At 40.8% G+C, this 26,989-nt stretch overlaps 1 protein-coding gene across 7 annotated transcripts in view; it reads left to right on the top strand.

The window, feature by feature from the left end:
- Positions 1-26,989, top strand: part of Fam184a (family with sequence similarity 184 member A) — a 118,453-nt gene that overhangs the window by 81,282 nt on the left and 10,182 nt on the right. For 5 of the 7 annotated variants that reach the window (XR_004112159.1, XM_031346540.1, XM_031346541.1 and 2 more), the window contains exons 8-14: positions 1,053-1,174; positions 1,605-1,755; positions 14,739-14,951; positions 17,432-17,585; positions 20,682-20,809; positions 22,162-22,346; positions 22,791-22,937. Coding sequence is in view for 6 of the 7 variants with exons in the window: in XM_031346540.1 (XP_031202400.1) it covers positions 1,053-1,174; positions 1,605-1,755; positions 14,739-14,951; positions 17,432-17,585; positions 20,682-20,809; positions 22,162-22,346; positions 22,791-22,937 (1,100 nt within the window). In the remaining variant the exon portion in view is untranslated. The remainder of the gene's footprint in view (positions 1-1,052; positions 1,175-1,604; positions 1,756-14,738; positions 14,952-17,431; positions 17,586-20,681; positions 20,810-22,161; positions 22,347-22,790; positions 22,938-26,989) is intronic. The other 2 variants (XM_031346543.1, XM_031346542.1) reach the window with 1 other exon arrangement.

Raw genomic sequence — 26,989 nt, forward strand, 5'->3', positions numbered from 1 at the left:
GTACTCATGTGTGTGTGTGTGTGTGTGTGTGTGTGTGTGTGTGTGTGTGTGTACTCGCGTGCGTGCATGCATGCGTGTGTTATGTCTATATGGAACCTCAGCTTGGTATATACCCTATTCCTAACTTTACTATATTTCACCCTGTAATACATCGGATACATCTGTCCTCTGAGGCCATCTGCATTCACGTGCACATGCCAACACATAGATACGCACATATACACATAATTAAAAATAAGTCTTAATGCAGAACTTCCTTAGATAAGAAATGCTTTAAGTATAATTAAAGTAATGCTTACTGCTACCTGCTGTGGAGAGATCCTAGAGGATAGTACTGGGCAAGAACAGGAGCCTAAGTTCAGCTTAGTAGTTAGTTAGCCAAGTCAACAGTGTCCTGTGGGACTTTCAGTACTGAATATAACATTTAAAACTGCTTTACCCTGTGCGGTCCCAAAATGCCCATCATAGGGACCAAAGGCTAGCCCAGTGCCTGTTCCTGTTTTCCCAGGTGCTCTTGGCAGCCACAGCACTGAGAGTGGTCCATTAGTGGCGCTTTTGTCCAGATAGTCACCTCCAGCCACAGGAACCAGAGAATTACTTGAGATATGTCAATCTGCAAGGCTTTCTCAAGGGCCATGTTTTGACACTAGCCGCATGGGCATGTGGTTTCAAGTTACATAAGGAAAAATATCTAGTCAACTTTAATTCCTCATAATCCCTTTAATCATGTTGATGGTACACAGATGTAATGATCAGGCTTTGGACAAGTAGCCTGATTTTAAACAAGAATATGAATTCATTGGAAGAACGTGGCAGTATGATGTATGTTTATGGTTTTAAAAAGCTTTAATAACCTAACTTTAAACTGTTCAGATGGTATAAGCTTTGATTTACAAAAATTATGGAAAGAACTTGTCAAATACAGAACATGCCCCTTGTATTTTGTTGAAACATCGTAACTAATTCTCCTGGCTAGTGTAGCGTCAGCTACCATGCTGTTGTTCTGTTTGTATTCATGGAGACCGGTCTTCATTTGTCCTTCTGTTACTCAGGCTGAGCTACAACAAGAACGGCATGAGCATGAGCGAACACTAGCCTCCATGAAGGAAGAAGAGAAGCTGAAGGTGGACAGAATGGCCCATGACCTGGAGATGAAGTGGACTGAAAACCTTAGGTACGCTGGGCTCTGCAGCGTGGTCTCACGTGGGATGTAGTCCTGTGGTAGGCTCCTTAAAAGATGGGCTAGCGGTGTTGTAACTTAATTTTTCTCATGATTAAATGCAGAGAGGATTTAGAGGTCTTTTTTCCCTTGCTTGAATTCAGATTCACTTTTTAAATTTAATTTTCTTGACTACAAAAAAATAAAAAAAGCAGAGAAGTAACGTGAAATTAGAAGACTCATTTGTTCTCGTGCCTAGTCTGCCAAAGGTAAAGTAATAAGTGCTCTTGGTGAAGTGATCCGTTTCCTCTAAGTTAGCCCAATGGCACTCAGACTCACAGGCCTGAGGATTAAAGGGGCTTTTAGAAAGCCTGCGAACCCCTAGAGAACACTTCCTGAGAGAAACGACTCTCTTTACAAAGCAGATGCCTACGATTTATTATAGACACGAGTGCTCCAAGCTTCGCCAGGAGTTGAGGCTTCAACACGAAGAAGATAAAAAGTCTGCCATGTCCCAACTGTTGCAGCTGAAAGAGAGAGAGAAAAATGCTGCCAGGGATTCCTGGCAGAAGAAGGTGGAAGACCTCTTAAACCAGGTAGACGAGTCTGCGCCTGCTTCCCTCCTTGGCACTCTCTAGCTGGAGAAACACAACCCGCTGCATGTTAACGGACTGTATTTTATTTTCCCCAAACCAGACTTAAAACATTGTCAATGTTTTAAGACTAGAAACATAGTCACATGAAACAGTAAATCAGTTGTGTATGCGATCCCAAATTCTGAGAAGAATTTGTAACTTTTTAGTTTGATATTTGAGCAGAACACATGGGCTTTAAATGGGAAAGTTAGCTAGTTCTCAGAAAATGTAAAATCATTTTGTTTCTAGCCCGTAGATGTCATCTAGGCAGCAGAAGATATTCAGTAGCAGTGTCCTGATTTTCTAAAACTGTTTACCCAAGTGAACCATTTGTATTGGTTTCTCTTATGGGTTTAGGCCTTAAGTACTGAGACAGTATAGCATTGAAAGTATGTCTAGAGCTTTATGATTTCCAGAACATTTATAACTATCATTGAAATAATTTACACATTTTACTTATTTACACAAATGAAGGCTTTATGGACTTTTTTAACTCTCCTGGTTAAGCCAGTAATTAACTAGTCCCAATCGTATGCATTACCAAGCAAGGTGATCCTGGTAAACTAGTAATTAAATAGACTGACTGTGTGCATCACCACACAAGGGGAGGTCCCAGCAAGCCAGTAATTAAGTAGACTGTATGCCTCACTAAGCAAGGACAGAACTAAGGCATGAAGCAACTCCTAAGTTAGTGCTGAAAAGTATATAGCTATCTTAGTCTTTTCTTTCGGTCTACGACTGTGAAGAATTTCAAAATAGAATTCAAAGTAGGCTTTTTTAAGCTAATTTTTATGTAGGTAGAAACATGTATTGCCATTTCAGAAATGGTTGAGGCCTGCCTGTTTGTCTCTGGTTTCCATAATTTATAATGGAGCTCTGAAAAAGAACAATGTGTGTGTGTGTGTGTGTGTGTGTGTGTGTGTCCAATCATTTGAAGCCTTTAGAATAAGAACAAATAAACAACCTTTGCTCGAGGTTGGCATCACATTGGCACAGCTTACTAGTGGCCCCCTGTAGACTGCCTTTAGTTTCTTATTTAGGGACCCAAAGTGGTAGATTTCCCTGGGCAGGTTCCCCCTTATCTTCTGTCCCATTCTGCACCTAGCAAAGAATAATCAGTTCAATTATGCATTAATATGGAAACCATCCCTAAAATCTCTCTGACATTTTTCAGTCAGGAAGTGTTGAACACAGATGTTTTAGGGACTATTTGCATTATAAAGAAATCTCACCGCATTCCCCATTATTTTTCATTCAATTTTTTAAATTCTTTTGTTGTTATTTGTGTGTGCAACTCCCATGTGCATTGTGCATGTGTGGAGGTCAGAGGGCAGCTTGCAGGACTCAGCTCTCTCCTTCCACCATGTCAACTCCTGGGATTGAACCCATGTCATCAGACTTGGTGGAAGACACCAATTACTGGTCCTGTTCTTGGTGTTATTATAATCTCTCTTGCATTAACTTGTCAGAGGTCACCCTTGTTCTGTTTTCCTCTTCCCTCCTTCCTTTCTTTTCTTCCTTTCTTTTCTTCCTTGTGTCTCTTAAGTGCTTATTACTAAGAGGTTTTTTTTTAATATTTCATTCACCCCACATAATATCCCATAAACAAATTTTAACTTATTTTTAGTTCTTGTTGTTGATGATGGTGGTGGTGGTGATGATGATGGTGGTAGTGGTGGTGGTGGTGATGGTGTAGGGTCTCACTATGTTGCCCAGGTTGATCTTGAAATCTGGGCTCAAGTTCTCTTTCTTTCTCAGACTCCCAAGTATCCAGACCTATGGTTGTGTGTCAGCAGGCCAGGCTTAAAGTGTTGGCTAGCACAGGCTGTACTTTTTAGAATAGTGTATATATCACAATTTACAAACAAAACAACTAGGTTCTGATTCAGCTGTAATATCTAGAAGGTTATAAAGAAAACACTTGACTACATTTTCTGTTTTTAATGCTAAAATGCTATCATGTATTCAATTATTTCCATCTTAAGATGGGTTTTATTGTAGTTCATTTATTTATCTCCACTCAGAACATTAGCTGAGAAATTAGTGAACCCAATCCAACATAATTATAAGGTGAATGGTTTATTTTGACTCACAGTTTGACAGATTCCAGCCTATACTTGGGTAGACCCATTACTTGTAAGGCCTCTCTGGTGTGGCACTAGGATGTCAATGGCTGGAAGCACTGAGTCATAGAGAAGTCAGAGAGAAGACCTCAGGGACAGGAAGCAGAAAGGAAGTGGAGAGGAGTTGGGTCCCATGGTCTCTTCTTCAAGGGCTTGTCCCCAGTGATAGAAAGATGTGTACAAGGCCACATCTCTCAAAAGCTCTCCCACCTCCCAGCAATACCACCCTAAGAGCCAAGTCTTTATCGCATGGGTTTTCAGGAGACATTTACCATCTGAACCATCACACTAGGTAAGTTTTACGCATCCCGTATGCTAGGATGGTAAAAGAATAAAACAGGAGTTCCATTTCCAGATGTGAGAAACAGGAAAGGAAGAGGTTATTCTAAACTGTGAGGCAGATACAGTGAGATCTAAAGGCTTGCAAAGCACCTCTTCATTCCTCTGCCCGCTAAGTGCCGCTGTAGTCGAGGTCCCAGCTTCCAGAGACAATGAGACGACACTGGGTTACCAGTCCAGCCTCTAAAGCTTTAGAACTCCATCACCCCCACCCCCATCCCAGCTTAAAGTGGAGTTCTGGCTGACTGACAGTGAGGCACAGGGTCTGGACTTTAGAAACCAAGAAGACAGATGATTCACTTTCAGGGACATTCTTCCTCCTCCTCCTCTTCTTCTTCCTTCTCCTCCTTCTCCTCCTCTTCCTTCCCTTCCTCTTCTTTTGTTGTTTTTTTGTTTTTAATTTTCTTTGAGACATGGTCTCACTGTATAGCTCTGGCTGTCCCAGAACTCTCTATGTAGACTAGGCTGCCTCTGAACTCACAGAGACAGATATGCTTAACTGTGCTGGAATTAAAGGCATGCCACCATGCCCAGAGCCTTCCCTTTTCCCAGAGAGTAGTGCCTAGCTATTGCTGTAAGAACTCCTTAGCCCTGTTTGCTGGCCATGCTAATGTAGTAAGTGGCCCTCGGGTATATTTCAGTACTGTTTTTAAAACCTGCTTTCTTTAAAAAACAAAACAAAACAAAACCTAAATGTAAGGATGGACTTTCTTTAAAAACCTGCTTTCTTATTTATGTTTACATTATGGATAGGCTTGGGATTTTCAAATATCTTTATATTCTAATTAGTTTTTGTTTAACAATTGGATCTTTTTTTTTTTTTTTTTTTTTTTTTTTTTTTTTTTTTTGGTTTTTCAAGACAAGGTATAGCCCTATATAGCCCTGACCATCCTGGAATTCATTCTGTAGACCAGGCTGGCCTCGAACTCAGAAATTTGCCTGCCTCAGCCTCCCAAGTGCTGGGATTAAAGGCGTGTGCCACCACTGCCCTGCGAGAACAATTGGATCTTTTAAGTTGTTAAAGTTGTTTGTCTCTTATTTGAAACATTTCTTCTTTTTAGATTTTTTAAATATGTGTGAATGTTTAGCTCAAGTGTTTATCTGTACAGCACATACCTGCCTGGTGTTAGTAGACATCATAAGAGAGTATCAGATGGAAATTAAAATTCCTTAAAATGGAATTATGGGTAGACATGAACAGCCATGTGGGTGCTGGGAATCAAACCCAGGTCCTCAATAAGAAACCCAAGCATTCTTAACCATTGAGCCACCTGTACAACCTCTGTTTTTCTCTTCTTTCATTTTACTATAACAGCCAACGCAGACCTTCAAAACTACTTGGAAATCACTTGGCTCAATATTCAATTCCTTTTCTTAAGTTCTATTTTCTGTAAGACTCAAGTACAGAAGCAACTGTCAGCAGAGGTCATCGCTTCTTTGTGGAAGGGATGGCTGTCACTCCAGTTTTCAGCACTGTGACCTTCTTTTCCACCTTAGACCTTCTCTGGGTGGCCTCACTGTCCATGTTTCTACCAACCCCTTACTTCCCCAGCATTCCCTTAGTGTTCTCTAACATGCCTGACCACTCTCTGCACCTGTCCACTTTTCTTTCTGAAAAGGTCCATTCATAGTAATACAAGATTTTCCCATGTGCAGCTCAAACTCCAGCCTTGTCAGAATCCAGCACTATGGATTCGAGCAGCACCCTCACTCCTTGGTACCAGTATGCTTGTCTAAGCTCTGCTGGTGGCATGCCGTGGATGCTCGCTTTTGAACATAAACATTTCTCACGGCTCTGTGCTCTCACATAGTGGAAGGCACGGGGAAGCTCTCTGGGGGTATTTTTGTAAGGACAGTGCCCAGTAATGAAAGTGCTGTCCCCACAACCTAACCCCTGCTCGAGGTCTCACTTTCTAATACCATCCCATTGAATGGTGTTATGTCAACAGAGGAGTTGGTGAGCTGGGGCGTGAACATCCAGTCCATAGTTCTTGAGGACATGTACAGTCCGTAATCCAGTACATGTCTTGCAATGTACATATCTCTGTATGTAAGTGACCTCCAACATCAAAACCACAGGTGTGGAGTCTTCTGCCATTCAGCTCTAGTAAACCGTGTCCTAGAATATCTTAGTCATCCATCTTTTAAAAGTATGTTATTCATTTTATGTGTATGAATATTTTTGTTCTGCATGTATGTATGTATGTATGTATGTATGTATGTATGTATACCATGTGTGTGTTTGTGCCATCAGTCCCAAAGAGGGTGATCATCAGATCCTCTGAAATGTGAGTCTGGGGACCTGAACCTGGGTCCTCTGCAAAAGCAGCAAGTGATTTTAACTTCTGAGGCAGCTCTCTAGCCCCCTACTCAACGTTGTGACATTGGAAAACAACATTATAGTCTCTAGAGTTCATGCTAGAAAAGAGAATTTAAAAGATACAAAATCACTTCATTTTTTTTTCTCTATAGTCCCCTGATTTCCAACAATTATCTCAAGACAGTGGTAATACAAAAAGGTCTAGGCAATTCTGTGGTTCTCATCTGCTCTTTGGAGAAAGCTGAGCCCTACAGCCATCTGTGGGCGACACCGGAGTAGTTAGGTTGCAGTAGCCCTTCCGTGCCCTTCGGTAACTGTCATACTTTACCCTGGACTCAGGTCACATGTTCTAACCTTAAGTATCCTGCACAGGTAAGTCGACTGGCCCACAGATCCATCAGAAAATTTTAGGGTTATCTAATCCTCTTAATATCCTAATTACCTAATACATGCAGATCATTTACACTGTGTCAGAACTGTTTTTGGGGTTTTGCTGTGTGCATGCTATGATTACCGTTCTGTGTTTCACGCCCTGTTTTACTCCTCCTCTCTCCGACTCAGTCAGTTTCTGAATGTCCCCTTCTGTGATCTTTCCTCGTAGCGGCACTCTCTGGGTGAAGCTTTGCATAAGTCTATCAACAATGTAAGTGAGCGGCACTTACAGTCTGTGCACAAGGCATGTCGCCCTTTTGGTTTTGCATAACAACACCGCTTTGAAGCTTTATCTTAGACGAAAATAGACTTTGGTATACAATGTAAGATTTTTTTTTTTTTTTGCATATGGGTACTAATGATAACTAACCTTCAACTGTTCATTTGTGTATGTGCCTACATCTACCATATTGTCCTATTGCATTTCATGATGAAGCTAAGCTAGATTTTCATCTTATACAGAAAATTCATTATTTTAATGTTAACCCCGAAAGGCACCGTAATGTCCCTGAAAAATATTAAATAGTTGATTATCAGAAAATATGAATAAATACAAGATATGTTTTCTTTAGTTAAAAATTATTTTTAAAGAAAGCATTAATAGACTTTACTTAAAAGGAATAAGTATTTGGGAAAGTTCATAAAATTTAAATTTTGTATTTTAATGTCATAAATTTTAACACATGAGGTAAATCCCTTTCCTAATAATTGGCAAAAGAATTATGTTTGACGTTTATGTAGACACAGAAAAGTACAAGGTCAGAGATTAAGCTTCAAAATAATCATTCATGTGTCTCTCTTTATCTTTGAAGAAAACTAATGAGATTTATCTGCAATCAAATCCCATTAATACCTTGTCCTTCTTTATAAAATTACAATGCTGAATGTCTCTGAATATGTTCCTTGGCTCCTTGATACCTCAGGGCAGAGGTCAGTACATTGCTTCTGAAAAGGCCTGTGGTGATGTGTGCCTTTTCTCAGGTAGTGGAGGATGAAAACACTGCCGTTGCTGCTGTCCTGTGAAAAGCTCACTCACTGGAATGTCAGGCAGCGAGCCAGCTATGTTCCCGTGTACCTACTTATAAGCAGAATGTAGTCGGACCACGCTTTCCCAGACAGATCAAAGTTTGAGTCTAAATATGTCCTGTGAAACTTTAATATTTTCTTTTTCTACCACCTGAGAAAAGTCAACTTTCCCATCAAATAAGCTGTTAAAAAAAATCAATATGATTAGCTTAATTTTCTTAATACATTTTAAAATAAATAACCAGGTATTTATCTCAATTTTGATGAACAAGAAAGGCAACATTTAAACATTCTTGTTAACACTAAAATCATATAGCTTAGAGTAATAATTTTGACTTGACCATTTCCGTTTTCAGCTTAATATCCAAATTTTTTGATGTACTTGTTGATTAGGATAAGAACCCAAATAGAATGTGATTGTTGTCAAAATGGATTACATTGTATCTCAGAACATTTTGATGACATACCTATTCCCTTTAGTGGTTGAAAATATACTAATTAAATAAAAACTAGATCATCGACTTAATATACGTAAAAGTACATTATTTTAAATGTCCATTTGTACCTGGATGGGAATATCTTTATATATTCTCTAATGGGGAAAAATAGCATTAAACATTATTAAACAATCCTCATTTAATTACACCCCGGATGTGATGTCATAGTTGTCATTGTTCACCTTTCACCCTCATCCTGCATAAACAACCTGAATTGTTAGCGTGCTGCAGCGGTCAGGCAGGTTTTCCTCACCCACCATACATTGCCCCGGCTTCCCAAGTGAAAGTTCGAGGTTAGCAAGAGGTGGCTTTTCATAGGCCATCCTTAAAACCATCACGTGATTCCTAATGCATCTCTTCTCTACAGATGCTTTCTAGATTGTTAAAACTGAGAAGATAACTGGGAACATAATTTATACCATCTCTAAGAAAATTAAGAAGTGTCCCCGTGGCTCTTAATTGCTAGTTTTAGTTTAGAACCTTCCAAGAAAACCCTTTCCTGGAATTGCCAAACAGAAGTTTTTTTCAGAGTGGCCACAATTTCATGATCTGAAATATATTTTTCTTTTTAAAAATATGTCTTTAACTGAAATATGATTTTATCACTTTCCTTCTCTGTGGAGTCTTTAATAATAACAAATTAATAGTCTTTAAAAAGCATTAAAATGTCTCAACACCAATAATCTATAATTGTTCATGAAAATGTATGTAAGACATTGACATCCTAATAAATTATTCTTACTGTTCTCTACTAAGCTTAAGTTAGTAATTTTTAGTGTTGTTTTCAATGCCTAAAAGTACCAAACTTTATCTTTTTTCCAATTAATGTGGTTTGACCATATAATTATGTACAAGTGGTAAAAGAGGGGCCCATCTTTAAATCTCAGCAGAAACTGAAATGTGCTAACTGACACTGAAGAAATGGAGAGCGGCCAGAACCAGTGACTGCTGCGCAAAGTGCCACTGCAAGCACTAGGGAGGGCTCGTGTGGCTGTAATCAGAACGCTTGGGAGGAGAGGTGGAAAGGTACATCAGGGGTTCTGGGACAATTTTGAAAATAAAAAAAAGAACAGAGAAAATTCTGTACGTGGTGGCCTACACCTGTAAGTCTGAGACCAGCCTAGGTAATACAGTGAGACCCTGACTCAAAAATACAGGCAAGAAAAAAACATGTCACGTATCTGAACACTGTATATACCTTATAAATACCATTTTGGAGGGGAGAGAAAACGTAAAAGCATAAACTCACTGTTCTCTCTAAAGAGGGAACACACTTAACATCATTTAATAAAGCCCAGGGTGCACTCATCTTGAGGAGGCCACCCAGAGCTGGCTCTGTAAATTCTGCTTTGTCAATACCTGTACCTTTATGACCTCATATCCACAATGGTATTTTCTTCTCCCTCTTACACACTTGGAATATGTGTCCCCATCAGTGGCTTCAAGCATTAAATACTGATTTTTTTTTAAAAAAAAAAAAACATGGCGAGAGTCCACCTACAAACTTTGGTATATAGGACATAAATCACTATTATATCAGATAGGTTATCTATATGTGGTGAAAGCTGTCAGTTTATTCTTGGTATACTTTCTTATAAATCAGGCAAAGCGAAATACGTTACTCTGTCGAGACACACTGAACTACATCTCCAGCCTGAGTCTCTCTGTCGAATGCCCTCCAGAGTGGATGCCGTGTACAGTGCACACCTTACTTTGGTAATTAGAGACAAGCCTATTGATCAGGCTGGATCCAGTTTTAATGCGCAGAAACAGAAACTCAGAGAGTCAGGAGGTTAACATCCAGCTAGATTCAGGGTCATTTTCTATCTCTTGAGGACAGATTGTATATTTTGTGTGTTCTTTAATGCCAGTAATAAGGCTGAAGAAGGAGGGGATTAAAAACCCAACATCACATTAGAAACAAAGTTGGTAGGTTAATGTTGTGCCTGGTATCCTGTCACAGCAGCAACCTTCGATTTAAATTGTTCGCTTTTAGAGTTAGTAATACAATCTAAATACACTGGAATACTAAATGACTAGATTGGTTGTGGTGTTTATGCTGAGCAACTTCCACATGTTCATGGTAAAGGCCCAGGCACGTGTGAAGGGCTCCACAGAGAGACAAAGCTTCCTCCTCTAAAATAAATCACGTATCCGAATGTGTTTTCTCTTTGACATTTCTACAGAATTCTGTCTTTAACACCATATTTTCTAAAAGAGACTCAAACTTTCCTTTCCAAAGCTATGGCTAAGTGGTAGAGACCAGAGAATGGGGATTGCTGTCAGCACAGTTAGATTTTTTTAAATTGTTTGCAAAATATGGAACACGTTACTTGACAACGCATATATCGACTGGTAAGAATTTTTTAAATAAGGATTAATTTTTGTGAAATGAAAATTCTTGTGTATCTTTAAAATAGGGCTGGCAAGATGCCTTAGCAGCTAAGATCACTGGCAATTTTTCCAGAGGACCCGAGTTCGAGTCCTAGCACCCACATGGCAGCTCACAACCCTCTGTAACCCTAGTTACAGGAGACTCTCTTGGCCTCATCAGCATTGCATGCACGTGGTGTGCCCGGACACAAGAAGCAGGCAAAGCACCCATACACATAAAAATAAACAAATCTCTTTAAAAAGCAAATGGATAAAATGTTCAAAATTGATAACACACAAAGACGCAAGTACCATGCAGTACTTAATTTGAGTATGATATATAAATCACAGAAACTGCTTTCTCTCATTCACTATTCAACAAGTAACTTTGTAGGTGTTCCGCACTCCATAACAGTATTATTGATCAAGATCGTCCAAAGATTTAATGCAGACTCCTTCCTTGTTTTATTTTATTTTGAATTAAAGCTGCTTGATATTATTCTGCAGTTTACACCTACGTTAATCTCAGATGCTTAAGGAATTGCTATAAAACTTTGGTTCATTTCACACTGCTTGCAAACATTGGTTCATATTACACTGCTTTGCTCATTATCCGTCCTTTCTAATGGTATGCAATTTTCCCACAAAATAAAGGCCGATGTCCTTATTGCCGCCTCACCAATATGTGTTCTGCAGTGCTGCGGTGCATGACAAGGCTTTCTGCATAGAATTCATGTTGCTGCATCGAACATGAATGTGAATACTTTAGTGTTTGTATGCTCCCAATATTAAGAATACTAAATAAGTATATTTGAGTACTAAATTGCATGCATGTGTCTGTCTGCATATAATGTCTATTACTTTCTAGAGTTTGTATATTCAAATATTAATCACACATTCTAAGTTGGAAAATAATTTTTTGGAGTTCTTTTAAGGTAATGTATATTATAGTGTACAGCATTTAGGCTGGAAAAGTTTAAACTGTTTCTATTTAAATGTATAATATATGTGGCAATTCTTCTTATATTAGAGTTATTTCCTCATAAGCTTCAGGCTTAAAATGTGCAAATCTAAGTCAATCTGTAATCAGATGAATAGAATCTAATGCAGTGTGGTCCAGCTAACACAATGGGAGATGTATGAAGGCAGTGAATGTTTAAAGCATGTATCACAAAGATATAAAATGTGTACAGCAGTGTTTCTCAACCTGTGGGTCATGACTCCTTTGGGGGTCACATATCAGGTATTTACATTACAATCAATAATAGTGGCAAATGAAGTATCAACAATGATAATTTTATGTTTGGGGGGCTCACCACAACATGAGGAACTGTATTAAAGGCTCACAGCATTAGGAAGGTTGAGAACCACTGGTTTTTAGGATAACATCTGGGGCTCCTGGCAGCCCAAATAGTACCTCTGGGCAAAGCAAAACTTCATGCCAACTCTTCCAGGTGAACACAGGCTGTGCCAGGGCATACAGCTTGGAGAGGAAAAGGCTAGTTCAATTTTAGTTCCCACTAAAGGAACTTACAGTGCCAAGGAAGAGCTTCGAGACTATCAGTTAAGGTCGTCCATGTGACACACACTGTCCCCGACTTTCCCATATGTATTCTAGCAAGTTAACACCACGGAAACGCAAGGCAGTCCCTGTGAGATCCATCCCGATGCTGAGACTCTTCCTGGAAGACCCCACTGGCTGGGCAGAGGAGGACTCTGTTGACTACAGATCGCTGTTCACAGTCATGTTTACGGCTGTTACATTTTATGCCTTGTCCTGGCTTTCTGGGTTTTCCGAGTAGTCATTTCATCCTGGTATGCCTTTCATAAAATTCTGAGCACATCACTATAATCCTAGTCTACAGCATGGCCTTATCTGTTGCTGTGTGTTTTTTTTTTTTTTTTCATGAAGTTAGCTACGCGTGGTGGCTCAAACCCACCCATAATCTCTAAACTCAGATAGACTGCTATAAATTCCAGGCTAGCCTGGGCTGCAGAGTGAGACCCTGTGTCCTCAGACTTTTAAGAAGTTGCATTGTCTGGAATCAGAGACTCACAGTTCCTCCCTTAGCCCCCAAATCTGTAAAACCTCTGAAATATACCATTGTATGCAAATTAATAATTCATAAAATCTCAACAGTCAAAACGGCTTCTTTGGAAGTACTTAATGACAGGTCAGACGTCTATGTCCGTTGTGTATTTCTCACCAGGGCTTGACGGCATGAGCTGACTCTTTTATTAATCCTCATTTGTAACTTTGTCCCAAACCTTTCCTGTAGCTAATATTCCAGCCACGCTCACTGCACAAACTGACCTCTGCTGCTTTTAGCTCTCCGCGTTTGCCAGTGATAGTTCTTCCCCTGCTGCCTTTCCTTGCGTCGCTGGTGAGGCCTGGGTCTTTCTTTCTCTGGAGCTTGCTTTGTGACACATGCTGAGTAGCCCATTCCTGCCACCAATACATCAAAGGAAAGTTGTTGCTGATAAACACCGAAAGGACCCCTGCCCACTGCAGAGCACCGTCCTCTGTTGGCTTTGGAGGCCACGGACACCGGTTTACTTTGGTTTGAGTAGGTGGTGTCTTACGTTGGTGACAAGGCTTGTTTCACAACTTTGTATCTGGACTCTCAGTTCATCTTATTTTATTCAGATTTCTAGAGTAAGACTGACTTACACCATTTCAGGTTAGAAAATCCTATGCATGTGAGCAGAAAAGGATAAAATTAAATGGCATTTATATGGACATAATACACACACCACGTATGCTCATGCTTTTTGTACTTTGAAAAGGCATCATTTGAATTAAAACAGCCAGAGGCGATGCTTGACTAAGGCTGATAGTCTGGGCTCCCAAAAGGAACAATAAATGGCTTCCCAGTTCTCACCATTCTTCCAGAGGCCCTGGGTTTGGCACTCAGCATTCATGCATGGTAGCTTACAGCAGCCTATGATCTCAGCTCCAGGGGATAGGATATGATGTCCTCTTCTAGCTTCTGTGGACACTCTCACAAATGTGTGTATGTATGCGCACACACAAACACACTCACACATCAAATAGATAATAAGTAAATAACAACCTGACAGATCTTTCAAAAGATCAGATCTTCAGTCCTCCAATAATCTCGATTAACAATTATTGTGTTGTTTCTTGTATGCCAGAAGCTGCTCTGAGTGAAGGCATATGGTATGGAAATGCCCAATTCCCACACGGTGGTGAGGTACAGATAGGAGTAGAGGAGGTGGCTCTTCATTCCGAACCCACAGCCTAAGAATCGCACTTACTGCCTCAAAGAGAAGCCATTTAACCTTTAATCTCAGAGCAACTTTACCTTACAATAGTGTTAGTTGCCTCCTGTTTCTGTTCTTATTATAAATGTTATATGTATTGCAGCATATTATTACAGCAGATATATATATATATGTATATACAAATGAATAATTTTACAAGCATGGTAATTAGACTATTTTCAAGATAATTTCTGAAGACAGACTTAAACTAGTGATAACTCAAGATCAGATTTTTGGACTGTCGAGATGGCTCAGCTTATAAAGTGTTTCAGTCAAGCCTGACGACTTGAGCTCAATTCCTGTGGCCCACATAAGATAGCAGGAGAGAACCGACCCCATGCTGCTTCCCTTTGACCTCCACACACACATACCATGCACACATCCTGTAATAATGGGATGTGTCTTTGAATTGGGTTTTGAACATAGAACGTTTTTAACTTAAGATGGTTATTTCATCAGACCTGTTGACCTGCTCTTCCCCCTTGGGCTGCCAGTCTGTGAAGCGTGCCTTGTAAACACAAGTCTCTGTTGCATGTCTCTCTGGTGTAGATCTCCCTGCTCAAACAGAACCTGGAGCTGCAGCTTTGCCAGTCACAGACGTCTCTGCAGCAGCTGCAAGCGCAGTTCACGCAAGAGCGCCAGCGACTCACACAGGAGCTGGAGGAGCTGGAGGAGCAGCACCAGCAGAGGCACAAGTCCCTCAAAGAAGCACACGTCCTCGCGTTCCAGACCATGGAAGAAGAGAAAGAAAAGGAACAGAGGGTGAGGTTCCTGGGGAATGTGTTCAAACGCTGTCCAAGAGATCGATTACAATTAGCTTTAGATTCCTTTTTTGATGCGGCTCAATGTGAAAATTCATTTGAAAATGAAATAGGAACCACCCACCCCAGATTCTTAAGAATTACATTGGAACTCTAATCCTCTGCCCTCTCTCTCTTAAAAACATTACACATTGTTCTGCTGAACTGTTCTCCAGGGTGTGACCCCGCCCCTGGAGGGAGTCGTGGTGCTTAAGCGTACACTAATATTGCACATAATAGCAGACACATTAGAGCAGAGCATCTATCATAATGCCAAGCTGAGCACATCTTTGGCTCTGTAGCAGTTAACAGTCGTCACTGTCCTATTCATAATATATTATTATTGTAATAATCTTTTATCAAAAATTTTTGAGGCAGAGGCTCATGTGCGCAGGCTAGCCTTGAACTCACTCAGTAGCCCAGGCTCACTTTGAACCCCTGATCCTCTTGCCTCGGCCTCCTCAGTGTATGGATTACAGATGGTGTGTCACCACACTCAGATTTTTATCAAAGTCTAAATTTATTTTTACCCTGAACCCACAAAAAAAAGGAGAAGGAGGAGGAGGAAGAAGAAAGAGGAGGAAGAAGAGGAGGAAGGAGGAAGAGGAGGAGGAAGGAGGAGGAGGAGGAGGAGCATTAGAAGAAATGGATCCAAGGGATGATTTTTTTTTAATCTCAGACTTTACCCTTATATTCTTTTTTCTCTACATACAAGAACTATTCATGATGTCATAAAATTGAATATGTTTTAAAATATAATTTCTTTATAATGTAGTCCCAAAGCTAATATAAAAAATTACAGCTGTAATATCTTAAAAGGGATTTAAACCAAATGAATATATTACAGGGTCACTATCATATTCTTTAGTTTTTACTTAGTGTGTATGTGTGTGTGTGTGTGTGTGTGAGAGAGAGAGAGAGAGAGAGACAGAGAGAGAGAGAGAGAGAGAGAGAGAGAGAGAGAGCGAGCACATATACACTTGCACATGTGTCTGTAGAGACCAGATATTAATACCAGGTGTCTTCCTCCCCTGCTCCCCTGTTTTGCCTGGTTTTGCTTTAATGAGATGCCATGCCTTTCATCAAGCTGGAAGCTCACTGATTGGCCAATCTGTCCACTGAGTTCCAGGGATCTGCCTGTCTCCTTCTCCCAGTGCTGTGATTACAAGTGTGCACTGCCCTGCCTGGTGATCTAAGTTGTAGCCCGCGCGGTCGTCTCGCCAGGAAGAAGACACGCGGACACTAGGTTCCTTCTGCAGCGACGACATTTACTGCCCTCTCCCAGAGGGAAAAGAGGTCGAGCCCAAAATCTACACTGTTTATATACACCACAGTGTAGAGTGTCTGCCCACAGTATGGCGTGTCTGCCCATGATTGGCTGTTCGCTCATTACCCTACGTAACGCCCCAGAATGGGCCGTGACATGGCGTCTTTTCACTCTACGCACATGCGCAAACAGTTGTTTGCTCGACAGCGGAAGTAGGCGCCATCTTGTCATGGCGAATGCCTCTCAAGCTTCACGGCTCCCCACACTAAGTGCAGGCCTTGGGCTAAGGAGATGGCTCAGTGGTAAAATGTTTGCCACTCCACTATCAGGACCGGAGTTCATATCCTGGGAGCTCATGTGCAGCCATGCACAATAGTTTGCATCTATAATCCCAGTGTCTCTATGGTGGGATAGAAGGTGGGGGCAAGAGATATCCCAGAAGCTCATGGGCCAGCTAATGTGGCAAAACAACAAGGAACTGCCTCAAGATGGACTGCAAAAACCAACGTCCTACCCAACACACATAGAGAACACGTCGGGTGCATCTGCATTATACACATGTTTATATATAAGCACATACCCACAAATAAGTAAATCAATAAGCACAGGTCTTTACGCTTACACAGCAAAAATTTGACTCCCTGAACCATTTCCCACACCCCATATTATTATATTCTAAGTTAGAATCTCCAGATATCTCCAGATAGCTATTACTTTGCTTAATTTTTTCCCAGAGAGTGGGGTATTTGCAATTCATAGACAATGCTATAGAAGATCTGACTGAAGTGATGTTTCGTAACCCCCTCTCTGTGCTGAGGCAAATCTGAGGAGTAGGCTGTGTGTTGTTTTCTTGGAAGCACCTTCCTCTCCTGTCTGTGTGCACAGGATCTTTTTTTCCCCTTAGTTTTCAGTAATTTGTATCCTTAGCAACTTTAGAAAATGATCTTATTTGAAAACTGCCTGAGGCTAAAGGTCTGTATTTCCAATTTCAACAAAATGCGTTGAGCCAAACTGATTTCATAATTAGTTGTTTTCTACTGAATGGGCCCACTGAATTTGTTTTCCAGTTACATCACTTTACATCTTGATTTTCCTAACTCCTAGGCTTGAGAACGGTTTCCGCTTTGCATGCTGGATTCTCTCGTATAATGATGTAATTGGCTTCCCCTGTGCAGGCTCTGGAGTCTCACCTACAGCAGAAGCATTCCGCAGAGCTGCAGTCACTGAAAGATGCGCACCGAGAGTCCATGGAGGGCTTCCGCCTGGAGATGGAGCAGGAACTTCAGACGCTCCGGTTTGAATTAGAAGACGAAGGGAAGGCTATGCTTGGTACTGTGGACAGGAGTATAATCTTGCCATGCTTATTTGTTCATTCCTCCATTGTAAATGTCAACAGAAAGCATCGAGTTGTATGTTTAAAGTTTGCAACATCCAGATGACTGTCTAAGCGAGGCGCAGACTTTACTTGATGCTACCGTGTGAAGAGGCAAGGAAGGTAGACTAGAGTGGGTGAGCTTCCTCTGCACTATGAGAAGGCAGTGCTCATGAATGGTTGTCCTCATGGAACTAAACGGAGGCAGGACACTTAAGGATCCCAGAAATTAGCCACTGGCCCTCATGCACCCCAACTCTTACACCTATGCATGCACCACACACATGCACCCCCATGTCTTCCCTCATTCATACCCATGTACCCATGCAGTCATACACATACCCACACATACACACACACACACACTCACAAGGGTACCCCGAGTTGCCATTTTGCAATCTACTACCATTGTATGAATAACTCATCCCCCTTGCATCTTACGAGTGTTAGACATGTCACCGTACAGCAGGTACACTGATAGGAGGGTCATAATATCTCATTATAGTTTTACTTTGCATTTCCTTAGTGGATAATGACAGTGAATATTTTTCATATCCTCACCAGCTTCACGTCTTCCTTTTTGGTTGGATTCTTCATTGTTGATGCTGAGTTTTAGGTTTTTTTACTTATCTTTTCTAGACACTAGTTTTGCATCCACTCCCGTGAGAATACTCTTCCTGGGGTCACCACTGACTTGAGCTATCTTCACTGACTGGCTCTCATCTCATTTTCTCTATGTGCACATCCGGCCTCTGACTTGAGCTATCTTCACTGACTGGCTCTCATCTCATTTTCTCTATGTGCACATCTGGCCTCTGACTTGAGCTATCTTCACTGACTGGCTCTCATCTCATTTTCTCTATGGGCACATCTGGCCTCTTGGCCTTTCTCCTCTTGGTCTCCATGTTGCTGTATATTCTCACTGTAATGATTTTCTTTTAATCTCGATCCTTTACTTTCATGGGCCAGACCTGTTTCATGTGTATCCATTACATGTTTTGTTCCTTAGAGTCCAGTTGGAGCTTTTTTCCCTAGCCTTGTCCTTTGTATCTACCTCCACGGCTTTAGCTATCTATCACCTCTGTGCTGGAGACTCCAAATAAGTGTTCCTGGATCAACCTTCTTGCTTTCATACATGAAATTAGTATTTGTTGCTACATGTTAAGGCATTGATTTTTAACTAGATCTTAAAATACGATCTTACCACCTCCCATTGTCCAAAGTCCGTGTCCATCCCTCTATTTCCCACACTGATTAACAGTGTTGATCTATAGTGTTATCAAAACTGGGAAAATGGGAGCAGCTTTTTTTTTCTTTTGTTACCATATTCTGCCTGTGGGTTGTTCTTAAATCCTTTTTATGCCTGTTTCCTCTGGCTTAGACCTTCCATCATAATTACACCAAGGCCATATGATTTCTTTTTCTGTTTATGTTTATTTTATGTGCATGAGTGTTTTGCTTTCATATTTGTCTGTGAAGTACATGCATGCTTGGTGCCCTCAGAGGTCAGAAAAGGATGTTGAATGCCCTAGCATTGGAGTTCCAGACAACTGGGAGCTGCCATGTGGGTGCTGGGGATCACACAACTGTGAGCTGCCATGTGGGTGCTGGGGATCACACCTGGTTCCTCTGCAAGAACAAGTGTTCTTAACCACTGAGCCAATCTCTCTAGGCCCTTCCTCCTGACTTCCTTCTCACAGCTGTCAGAGAAAACTTTGAAATGTTCATACCTCACACGTGACTTCCCTCTTTAAGTCTGTCCATGGTTCTACATGAGAGTACCTGGCAAGCGTTTCTTCTAAAGGAGCCCTTAACACCAGGAAAAACTGGACTCATGCTCTCCATGAAGACCACAAGAGGAGCTTAGGTTGGCCAACTACAATCAGCCGCAACATTTCCTCTATTAGATCCCATGTTTTAGCCTCAAAATCCACAATTTGCCTTTTATTCACATCTCCATATTAATATTTTAAAATGTTCAAATATCAGTCATGTTTAAGGAAATAGCACGGTGAGACCCGCATTCTGTTAGAAACACAGTGGCTCACATCGCAGTCTGAGAGTCATGGGCCTAAAAGTTTAAGTAAAATCCATGCAGGTTCCAGTGTCCTTCGTGCCCCTGTGTACCCTGTGGTCTGTGCTGCACAGACAGACGTCACAGTTGTGGGACAGACTTGGTTCTGGCATTTCTTGCACATTCTTCCTCCGTTTTGAAAGGACCCCCTTCTCTACTTAGGAGCCCCAATCCATTCCTTCTGTCTTGTAGACTGAGTCAACGTAACAGTCTCTCTATAATCCGCCCCAGCTGTCGACTCCCAGAAATTTGGGTATTTTCACCACTGAGTTTTCATTGTCCTTAATATTAAGGTCTGGTGATTCCACTTAGTTCCCTAGCACTGTGTCTTCTTTCCTGGTTTGTGAAGTTATAAAGACAGCATCAAATTGTATTTTTTCCTAGGATACTGTGATCATTCCATAAATGTTTGTGAGGTATGTGAATTAATTAATTCCAGGTAATGATAATACATGTTTGTAGCTCTGGTTGGTATGTGGGAGATAGATGCAGGAGAGTCCAGATTTCAAGGCCCCAACTGCATAGTTTGCATGGCCAAATCAGCCTTGGCTATGTGAGATGTCCCCTTAAAAAAATAAAAATCACCTCTAAACTTTAATGCATGTGATGACTGGCCTCCAATCATTAAGAGTGTTTATGAGCCAGTACTTTGCGAGGTCTAGGGACATTGTAAAAAAAAATTCCTACTGGGAGGAAAGTTGCCACCTAAACATTTGTCACTGTACAACTCTAAATTCTACATTATTTTAATAATATCAAACAGCAAAGCATTTAATCTCCACTTTGTCTTCAAACCGAACTCACAAAAAACCACACCTTTGTCATTTAAGCTCTTGCCATTTTTCACACTCTCAGCAAAGCTAAGCGGATTCCAAATACACAATAGTATATGACGTTCTACCTTATGTACCTTCACCAGTGTCCTAATTTTAAAAGTTATGTTCCAGATCTTTTCTAACCCCTTTTCCTTGCGTTCCAGCTTCCTTGCGTTCTGAACTAAACCATCAACATGCAGCTTCCATTGATTTATTACGGCATAGTCACCATCAAGAACTGGCAGCAGCTAAAATGGAGTTAGAGAGAAGCATAGACATCAGCCGGAGGCAGGTAAGTGTGCTCACTCTGCACTGATTACTTAGGTCTGGGTCCCCCACCCTCCTGCTAGGAGTGGAACTTCGTAATAGCTGCTAATTGCATGTGGATGAAAAATTTTCTTTTGTCAGAGGAAATGAGCAAACCCTACTTTTGTATACCAGTTATAAAATGACATTTTATTTTATAACCTTTTGATTGGGTATTTTACACTTGGCTTGCATCTTAAAAAAATAAACAATGAAATATGGCAGCTGGTCAAGGGTAAGGACCCGCACTAGTCAGCAGGACTAGCCATGCCAGCACATCATCCTGTGTCTGGGAGGGCCACTGTGGTAGTTCGGTAGCCACATAGCCCAGAGTTGTCTAGTGCACCCAGGAACCTACATTTTCAATCTTATGTAGTTTAACTTAGCCAAACTGAAGAGTCACATCAGATAACACCACCATACAGTAAGTCCTCAATAAGAAGATTGGTAACTCATATTCCCAACATCGTAATTAGCCACTGCTGCTTATACTTTGTAAACTTCGCTCCTTGGCCCAGCATCCTTTCTTCTAGTATGATAATCTGTGCTTGTGGAGAATGTGTGTTCAGGAAGGATACAGCAGTGGGCACTGTGCAGAGAAAGCTGCTGTTGGTTCATTACACCTGCAGTTTGCCTTAGTTGGTCCTCCCATGTGGAGTGGTCCCTCCACTCATCACTGCTAGGACGTTTGTAATGATGAGCCACTCGTAACCACAGAAGGAAGCTACTTTTCTCAACCGTTCCTGCAGTAAAGTTGACAATGTCTACCTTACAGAACTTGTAGAAAACACTGACTTGTAGCAAATGCTTTCTAAATGGATAGCTGTGAAAGCAGCCGAAGTCTGCCTTCCCAAATGATGGCATGTGTGCGTGTGTTGGAGGCCTCCCTAGATGAAAAGCCCTTTAAGGTTACAGGACAATGCTACCAGCAGTTTACTCCAAGATCTATACAACTTACTAAGTGACCCATGTTCTATTCTTGGATATATATGTACATGTACGTGTATATACATAATCAACCTGACATTGATTATAAACTATCTTTGGAAAAATCAGTTTCTAAGTAGTGATTTCCTCATTCTAAAATGAGTGAATGAGGCTTTCACGATCTTTTGAGTCCCTTACAACCATGATATTGCAACTATATTCATGTAAGTATTTCTTAGCTATATGGAAGATAGAGGGCCTTGAAGTTTTCTCATTTTGAGCAGTTCAGTTTGGTTTTGAAGCCATGTCAGAATGCTTACGCTTCATACTCATAGATGTCACTTTGGTCTGTCGTATTAATGCAGAAAGCAAACGTGTAGAAAACGTGTAGCGCTCTGTGTCTTCTCGCAGAGTAAGGAGCACATGTGTAGGATAAGCGATCTGCAGGAGGAGCTGCGGCACCGGCAGCACCACATCACAGACTTGGATAAGGAGGTCCAGCACCTCCATGAAAACATAAATACCCTAACGAAAGAACTGGAACATAAAGGGAAAGAAATTCTCAGAATCCGGAGTGAATCCAACCAGCAAATGAGGTATGCCAGTACTTAGCAGCAGAAGGTGCATTGTGGTCTACATGGTTGTTGCAGAATGCTTAGCAATATGTCCCTGTTTCTGTGACTAGTGGCCTCTCCAGTAGTAACACATTGAAGTTCACTCTTTACTATGTGTGGTGGGTATGGTATCACCTGGAGAATAAAATGTCGGCATTTTGATAATGTATTTATTATTCATTAACTTTGGAAAATGACCATCATTAAAGATTTTTAAAGTTGTATTAGAAAAAAAGCACTAAAGGAGACAAATTTTAACACTAAACAGCAGCCCATAGCAATCCTTAGCTTACCTTAAGCTGTTTGCATTAATTTCTCTTATATTTTAACAAGACGGGGGCGTTTCAAGTCTGGTAGAACATAGATAGGCGTTTTGGAAACTTGACTTCAGAATAACATTTTCTTAACTAAAAATAAATCAAACAGGTTGCATGAACAAGATTTAAACAAGAGACTTGAGAAAGAGCTGGATGCCATGACAGCAGACCACCTCAGAGAGAAAAATATCATGCGGGCAGATTTTAATAAGACTAATGAGCTACTCAAGGAAATAAATGCAGCTTTACAAGTGTCGTAAGTCATGTTGCATTCAAGAAAATTCATGCGTGGGTAATAAACTGAGGAGCACTGTGTCTAAGCTCAGCCTAACTGCTGGAATCTAGTAAAAATGGTGCTGAGTGAGGAAGCCGTAAGTACTGTCTTTAGATGTAATTGCAGTGTGATGTGTATGTTCTTTAAGTAGGATAAGGCCATTGAGTGATTTGTTTCATTTGCTGCCACGGCTGTAGGTCTTTTAAGGTAATACACATGCCCCTCCACACGCACCTCATTGGTACAGGGCTTCTGTGATGACGTCTCAAAGTGTGTTCGTTATATAATGTGAACTTATTAGCATATTGTGAATAATTGAAATTTTATAAGCCTATGCAAGAGTCAACAATACATATTTTACAACACCCAAAACAGCCTCCAAAGCAAACTTACACTTTAAGCAATGTGTGTCCATTTAGCAAGTACCTGGTAGATAGAGAGAGGGACAGAAAAGAGCAAAGACTTCGTTTCTTATACTTGAGTACTGCTTGAATTCCTACAATTAGCATTTAAATGGATTTTTAATTTTAAAAAATCTATAAAGTAAAATCATTACAACATAAAGTTACCACTCAAATTTAGTAACCCCATTTTATTCACGTAAAAATCTGTATGTATTTCTTAATGATCATTAAGAAGATTAATGGCCCCTGTCTCTCCAGGGTCTTTACAAATGCTGCAGATAGCTCACTTTGAATTCAGTCTGTCTCTCTGATCTAATCCCTGGTCTGCTTTAGGTCATCTTAGGTTTCATCTGCTCTAAGCTGCTCCTGATATCTTATTCACTTTTCCAATTATCTAGACACCTCCATAAAGTAACCATGAAGTCACCCGCCACCACGCCACACCCTCCGAGGGTCAGACTGTTGGCTTTGTTGGCTTGTCTCCTGCATTTGTGCTATCATACTTGTCTACCTCCCTCAGATATCGATGCCATTGTCCTGTCTTCTGTCTGCGTAGCCACTCAGTCACAGCCAGTACTCCATGCCTAGGTGTGAACACACGTAGACACACTCAGTAGCAACAGGCAGCCCTAGCTGCTGGCATTTACTCAGGTGCCCTCTGGGATAAGGCACTCTCTCTGACAGACACGCTTGCCCTCCTCACATAAATAGGCATATACCAATGAGCCATAAATAAGTTTTGTGAGTGTTCCCACATAGTGAAGTTACCCAAAAATGCAGGGAAAAAGATCATTATCTCCACCAACTTAGTGATTTGTTGTTTGCTTAGGTTACAGTCATTTGTTAGATTTTTTATTTTCAGCCACTGTGGATGTGTGCAATGCAGCAGAGCATACATACAACATACTTGGTGAGAATGAGGTAAAATCAGCCTTGGAGCCATTGCTCTCACATTCCCTGGCCTTCGTATATGCCAGGCACACACCAGGACCATGGCACCCCCCTTCACATCCTGAGACAGCACACTCACACACAGAACAGCCTGTGTTTGTCTGTGTGTCCTGACGTCTCCTTTGGAATATTTACAAGAAGGAAAGACTGTGCGTTTATTTGGACATTTATTATTTGCTCATTATGAAATTTTAACAGATAGCAAATGTTGACTTAATGTTTCTATATTTTGATCTTTTGATAATTGAAGAATTATATTACTAATAAGTAAAATATTTTGCCTTTTTTAGAACTGGCATTCATTTCATTCTTTGCCTTGGCTTCACACTAACCAGTCACATTTCTCTTTTTTCTGCTTCCATCGTATAATTAATTATCTTTTAGCTTTAGGTAGTCACTTGTTTAATTAAAGAAGAATTCTACACACTTATTTTTGACTGATATTGTCCCACAGGTTTTTACACAATAACGAAAATGTCCTGTACTGGCTCCTCCGACTCTAGTAGCTATGAGCAGTAATGACCACTTGAAGTGTAGCCAGTGTGACTGAGAACTTAAACTCTAATTCATCTTAGTTAATGTAAATTAATAGTAACAGTCTGGAGTCACCCAGTTCTGTTATAAGCTACCCACACTTCCGCTTTGATGCTTCAGAATCAGAAAGCCCTGCTGAATTATTAGAGAGCTGAGTGGGGAACCGTAGAGGTGCATGCGAAGCCTACAGACCAGAGTATAGTGCCGAGGAAACCCTGGAGCAGCCGGAAGCTTCTCTTCTCCCTTCTGCTCTAACTCCTATTGAAGTCCTGGGGAGAATGGGGAACAGGTTTAAAGACTTGTAGAAATACTGCCAGAGTCTTTGTGTCTTTGAAGTGACTGTTAGAAATTGTACTCTCTAGTGCTGAGTATTCAGATCCTCCTAGAGCTTCGTGGGAATTTGATTGTCTTACTATTATTCCCCCAAAGAACCTTACATCTAGCCAGCTGTGGTGGTGCATGCATTTGATCCCAGAGATGGAAAGACAGAGAGGCAGGTAAATCTCTGTGAGTTCGAGGCCAGTCTGGTCTACATAGTAAGTTCCAGGACAGCCATAGCTGTTACACAGAGAAACCAGTCTCAAAAAACCAAACCAAACCAAACCAAACCACAAACAAAACCCCTTGCATTTAATTTTTAAATGTATTGAGTTTCATTTGTTTTAAAAACAAGCAAGGCCTAGAACATAGCTCAGTGGTAGGATGCTTCCTCAGCAAGCACAAGACACTAGTTTGATTGCCAAGACTCAAGAAGGGAGAAAAAAAGAAACCAAGATAATAAATGAGAGAGCAGTATACTCAATTTTGCCTAAGTGAGATTTTCCATAGATAAAGAAAGTTTAAGTGAAATAAAAACTGTCCCAGTAGCTTGGAGTCCAGAACTATTTACTGTCTAAAAAGCTATTAGTGTTTTTGTGGGTTTGTTATTTGCTGGTTTGTTTTTAAAACAGGGCCTCCGGTAGTCCGTGATGCCCTTGAAGTTTTGCTTTCCCTGTCCCTACCTCCCAAGTGCTGGGATTACAGATGTGGGATGCTACACCTGGCCAGAGATTATTTTTGGTTGCTTAGGTTTACTTTAAATTATCATCTCACTGTACTGGAACAAAATATCATTTGTTTATGAGAGAAATGTCAGTTCTGCACATGGACATTAGGTAGACCAGTAATCCCTAACTAAAAAAGATGTACTCTACCATGCTAGAGCTGTTGTTTTGAATTCTTAGCCTCTCCAGTGATTCTGTAGTTGTTTGGTTTTTTGTTTGTATGTGTTTTGTTTTGTTTCACTTACTACTCAGGCTATTTTCAGAAGGTTTGAGGACATCTGGAAGCTGTAGTGTTCTTGTTAGCACAAATAAAAGCCTGCTTGGAAATTATAGAAGTCCCACAGTAAAATGCTTCTGTTCTCTATTTTATTTACATATAACCAAATTAATAAAATGTAACTTCTGGGCTACGTGTGTCCTGGTGATGCTGTTGTTGAGGTCTGCAGTCTCTAGTCACTGATTTTCTTGTCAGATGGGTCTGATAAGGCAGTGTGAGGTAGATGATAACGTGGGAAATTTCTCTGTATAGTTTAGTATAGGACTGTGTTATTTAGGAGCTCTGGGCAATTGACCTGTACACACACTTCCCACTCCATCTCACCCCACCCCTCTCTCCCTCCCTCCCTCCCTCCCTCCCTCTCTCTCTCTCTCTCTCTCTCTCTCTCTCTTTTTCTCTCTCTTTCTCTCTCTCTCTCTCTGCCTCACACACACACACACACACACACACACACACAATGGGGGGTGGTGGTGGTATATGCTTGGTGAGAGTCCAACAGTAACCCTGTTTGCCACTTCCATGTGTTCTGCCTCTCCTTTCTATTCAGCCTTTGCATTACTTTTAATGATAATCTGAAAACTCCATGAAAATAAAACTGGATTCCTGCTACCATATTAATGCTCACACACCTGACTATTATAGTGTCAAAAGCATATTTCATAAAGGTCATTTAAGAAATAACAGAACAAGCCTGGGGGTAGTGATGTTTACCTTTAATCCCAGTACTCAGGAAGCAGAGGTAGGCCTCCTGAACTCTCTAAGTTCAAGGCCAGCTTGGTCTACACAGATAGTTCTAGGACAACCAAGGTTACACAAAGAAGCCAT

Source organism: Mastomys coucha, unplaced genomic scaffold, assembly GCF_008632895.1.
Source record: "Mastomys coucha isolate ucsf_1 unplaced genomic scaffold, UCSF_Mcou_1 pScaffold3, whole genome shotgun sequence".
In the NCBI taxonomy this organism is placed as follows: domain Eukaryota; kingdom Metazoa; phylum Chordata; class Mammalia; order Rodentia; family Muridae; genus Mastomys; species Mastomys coucha.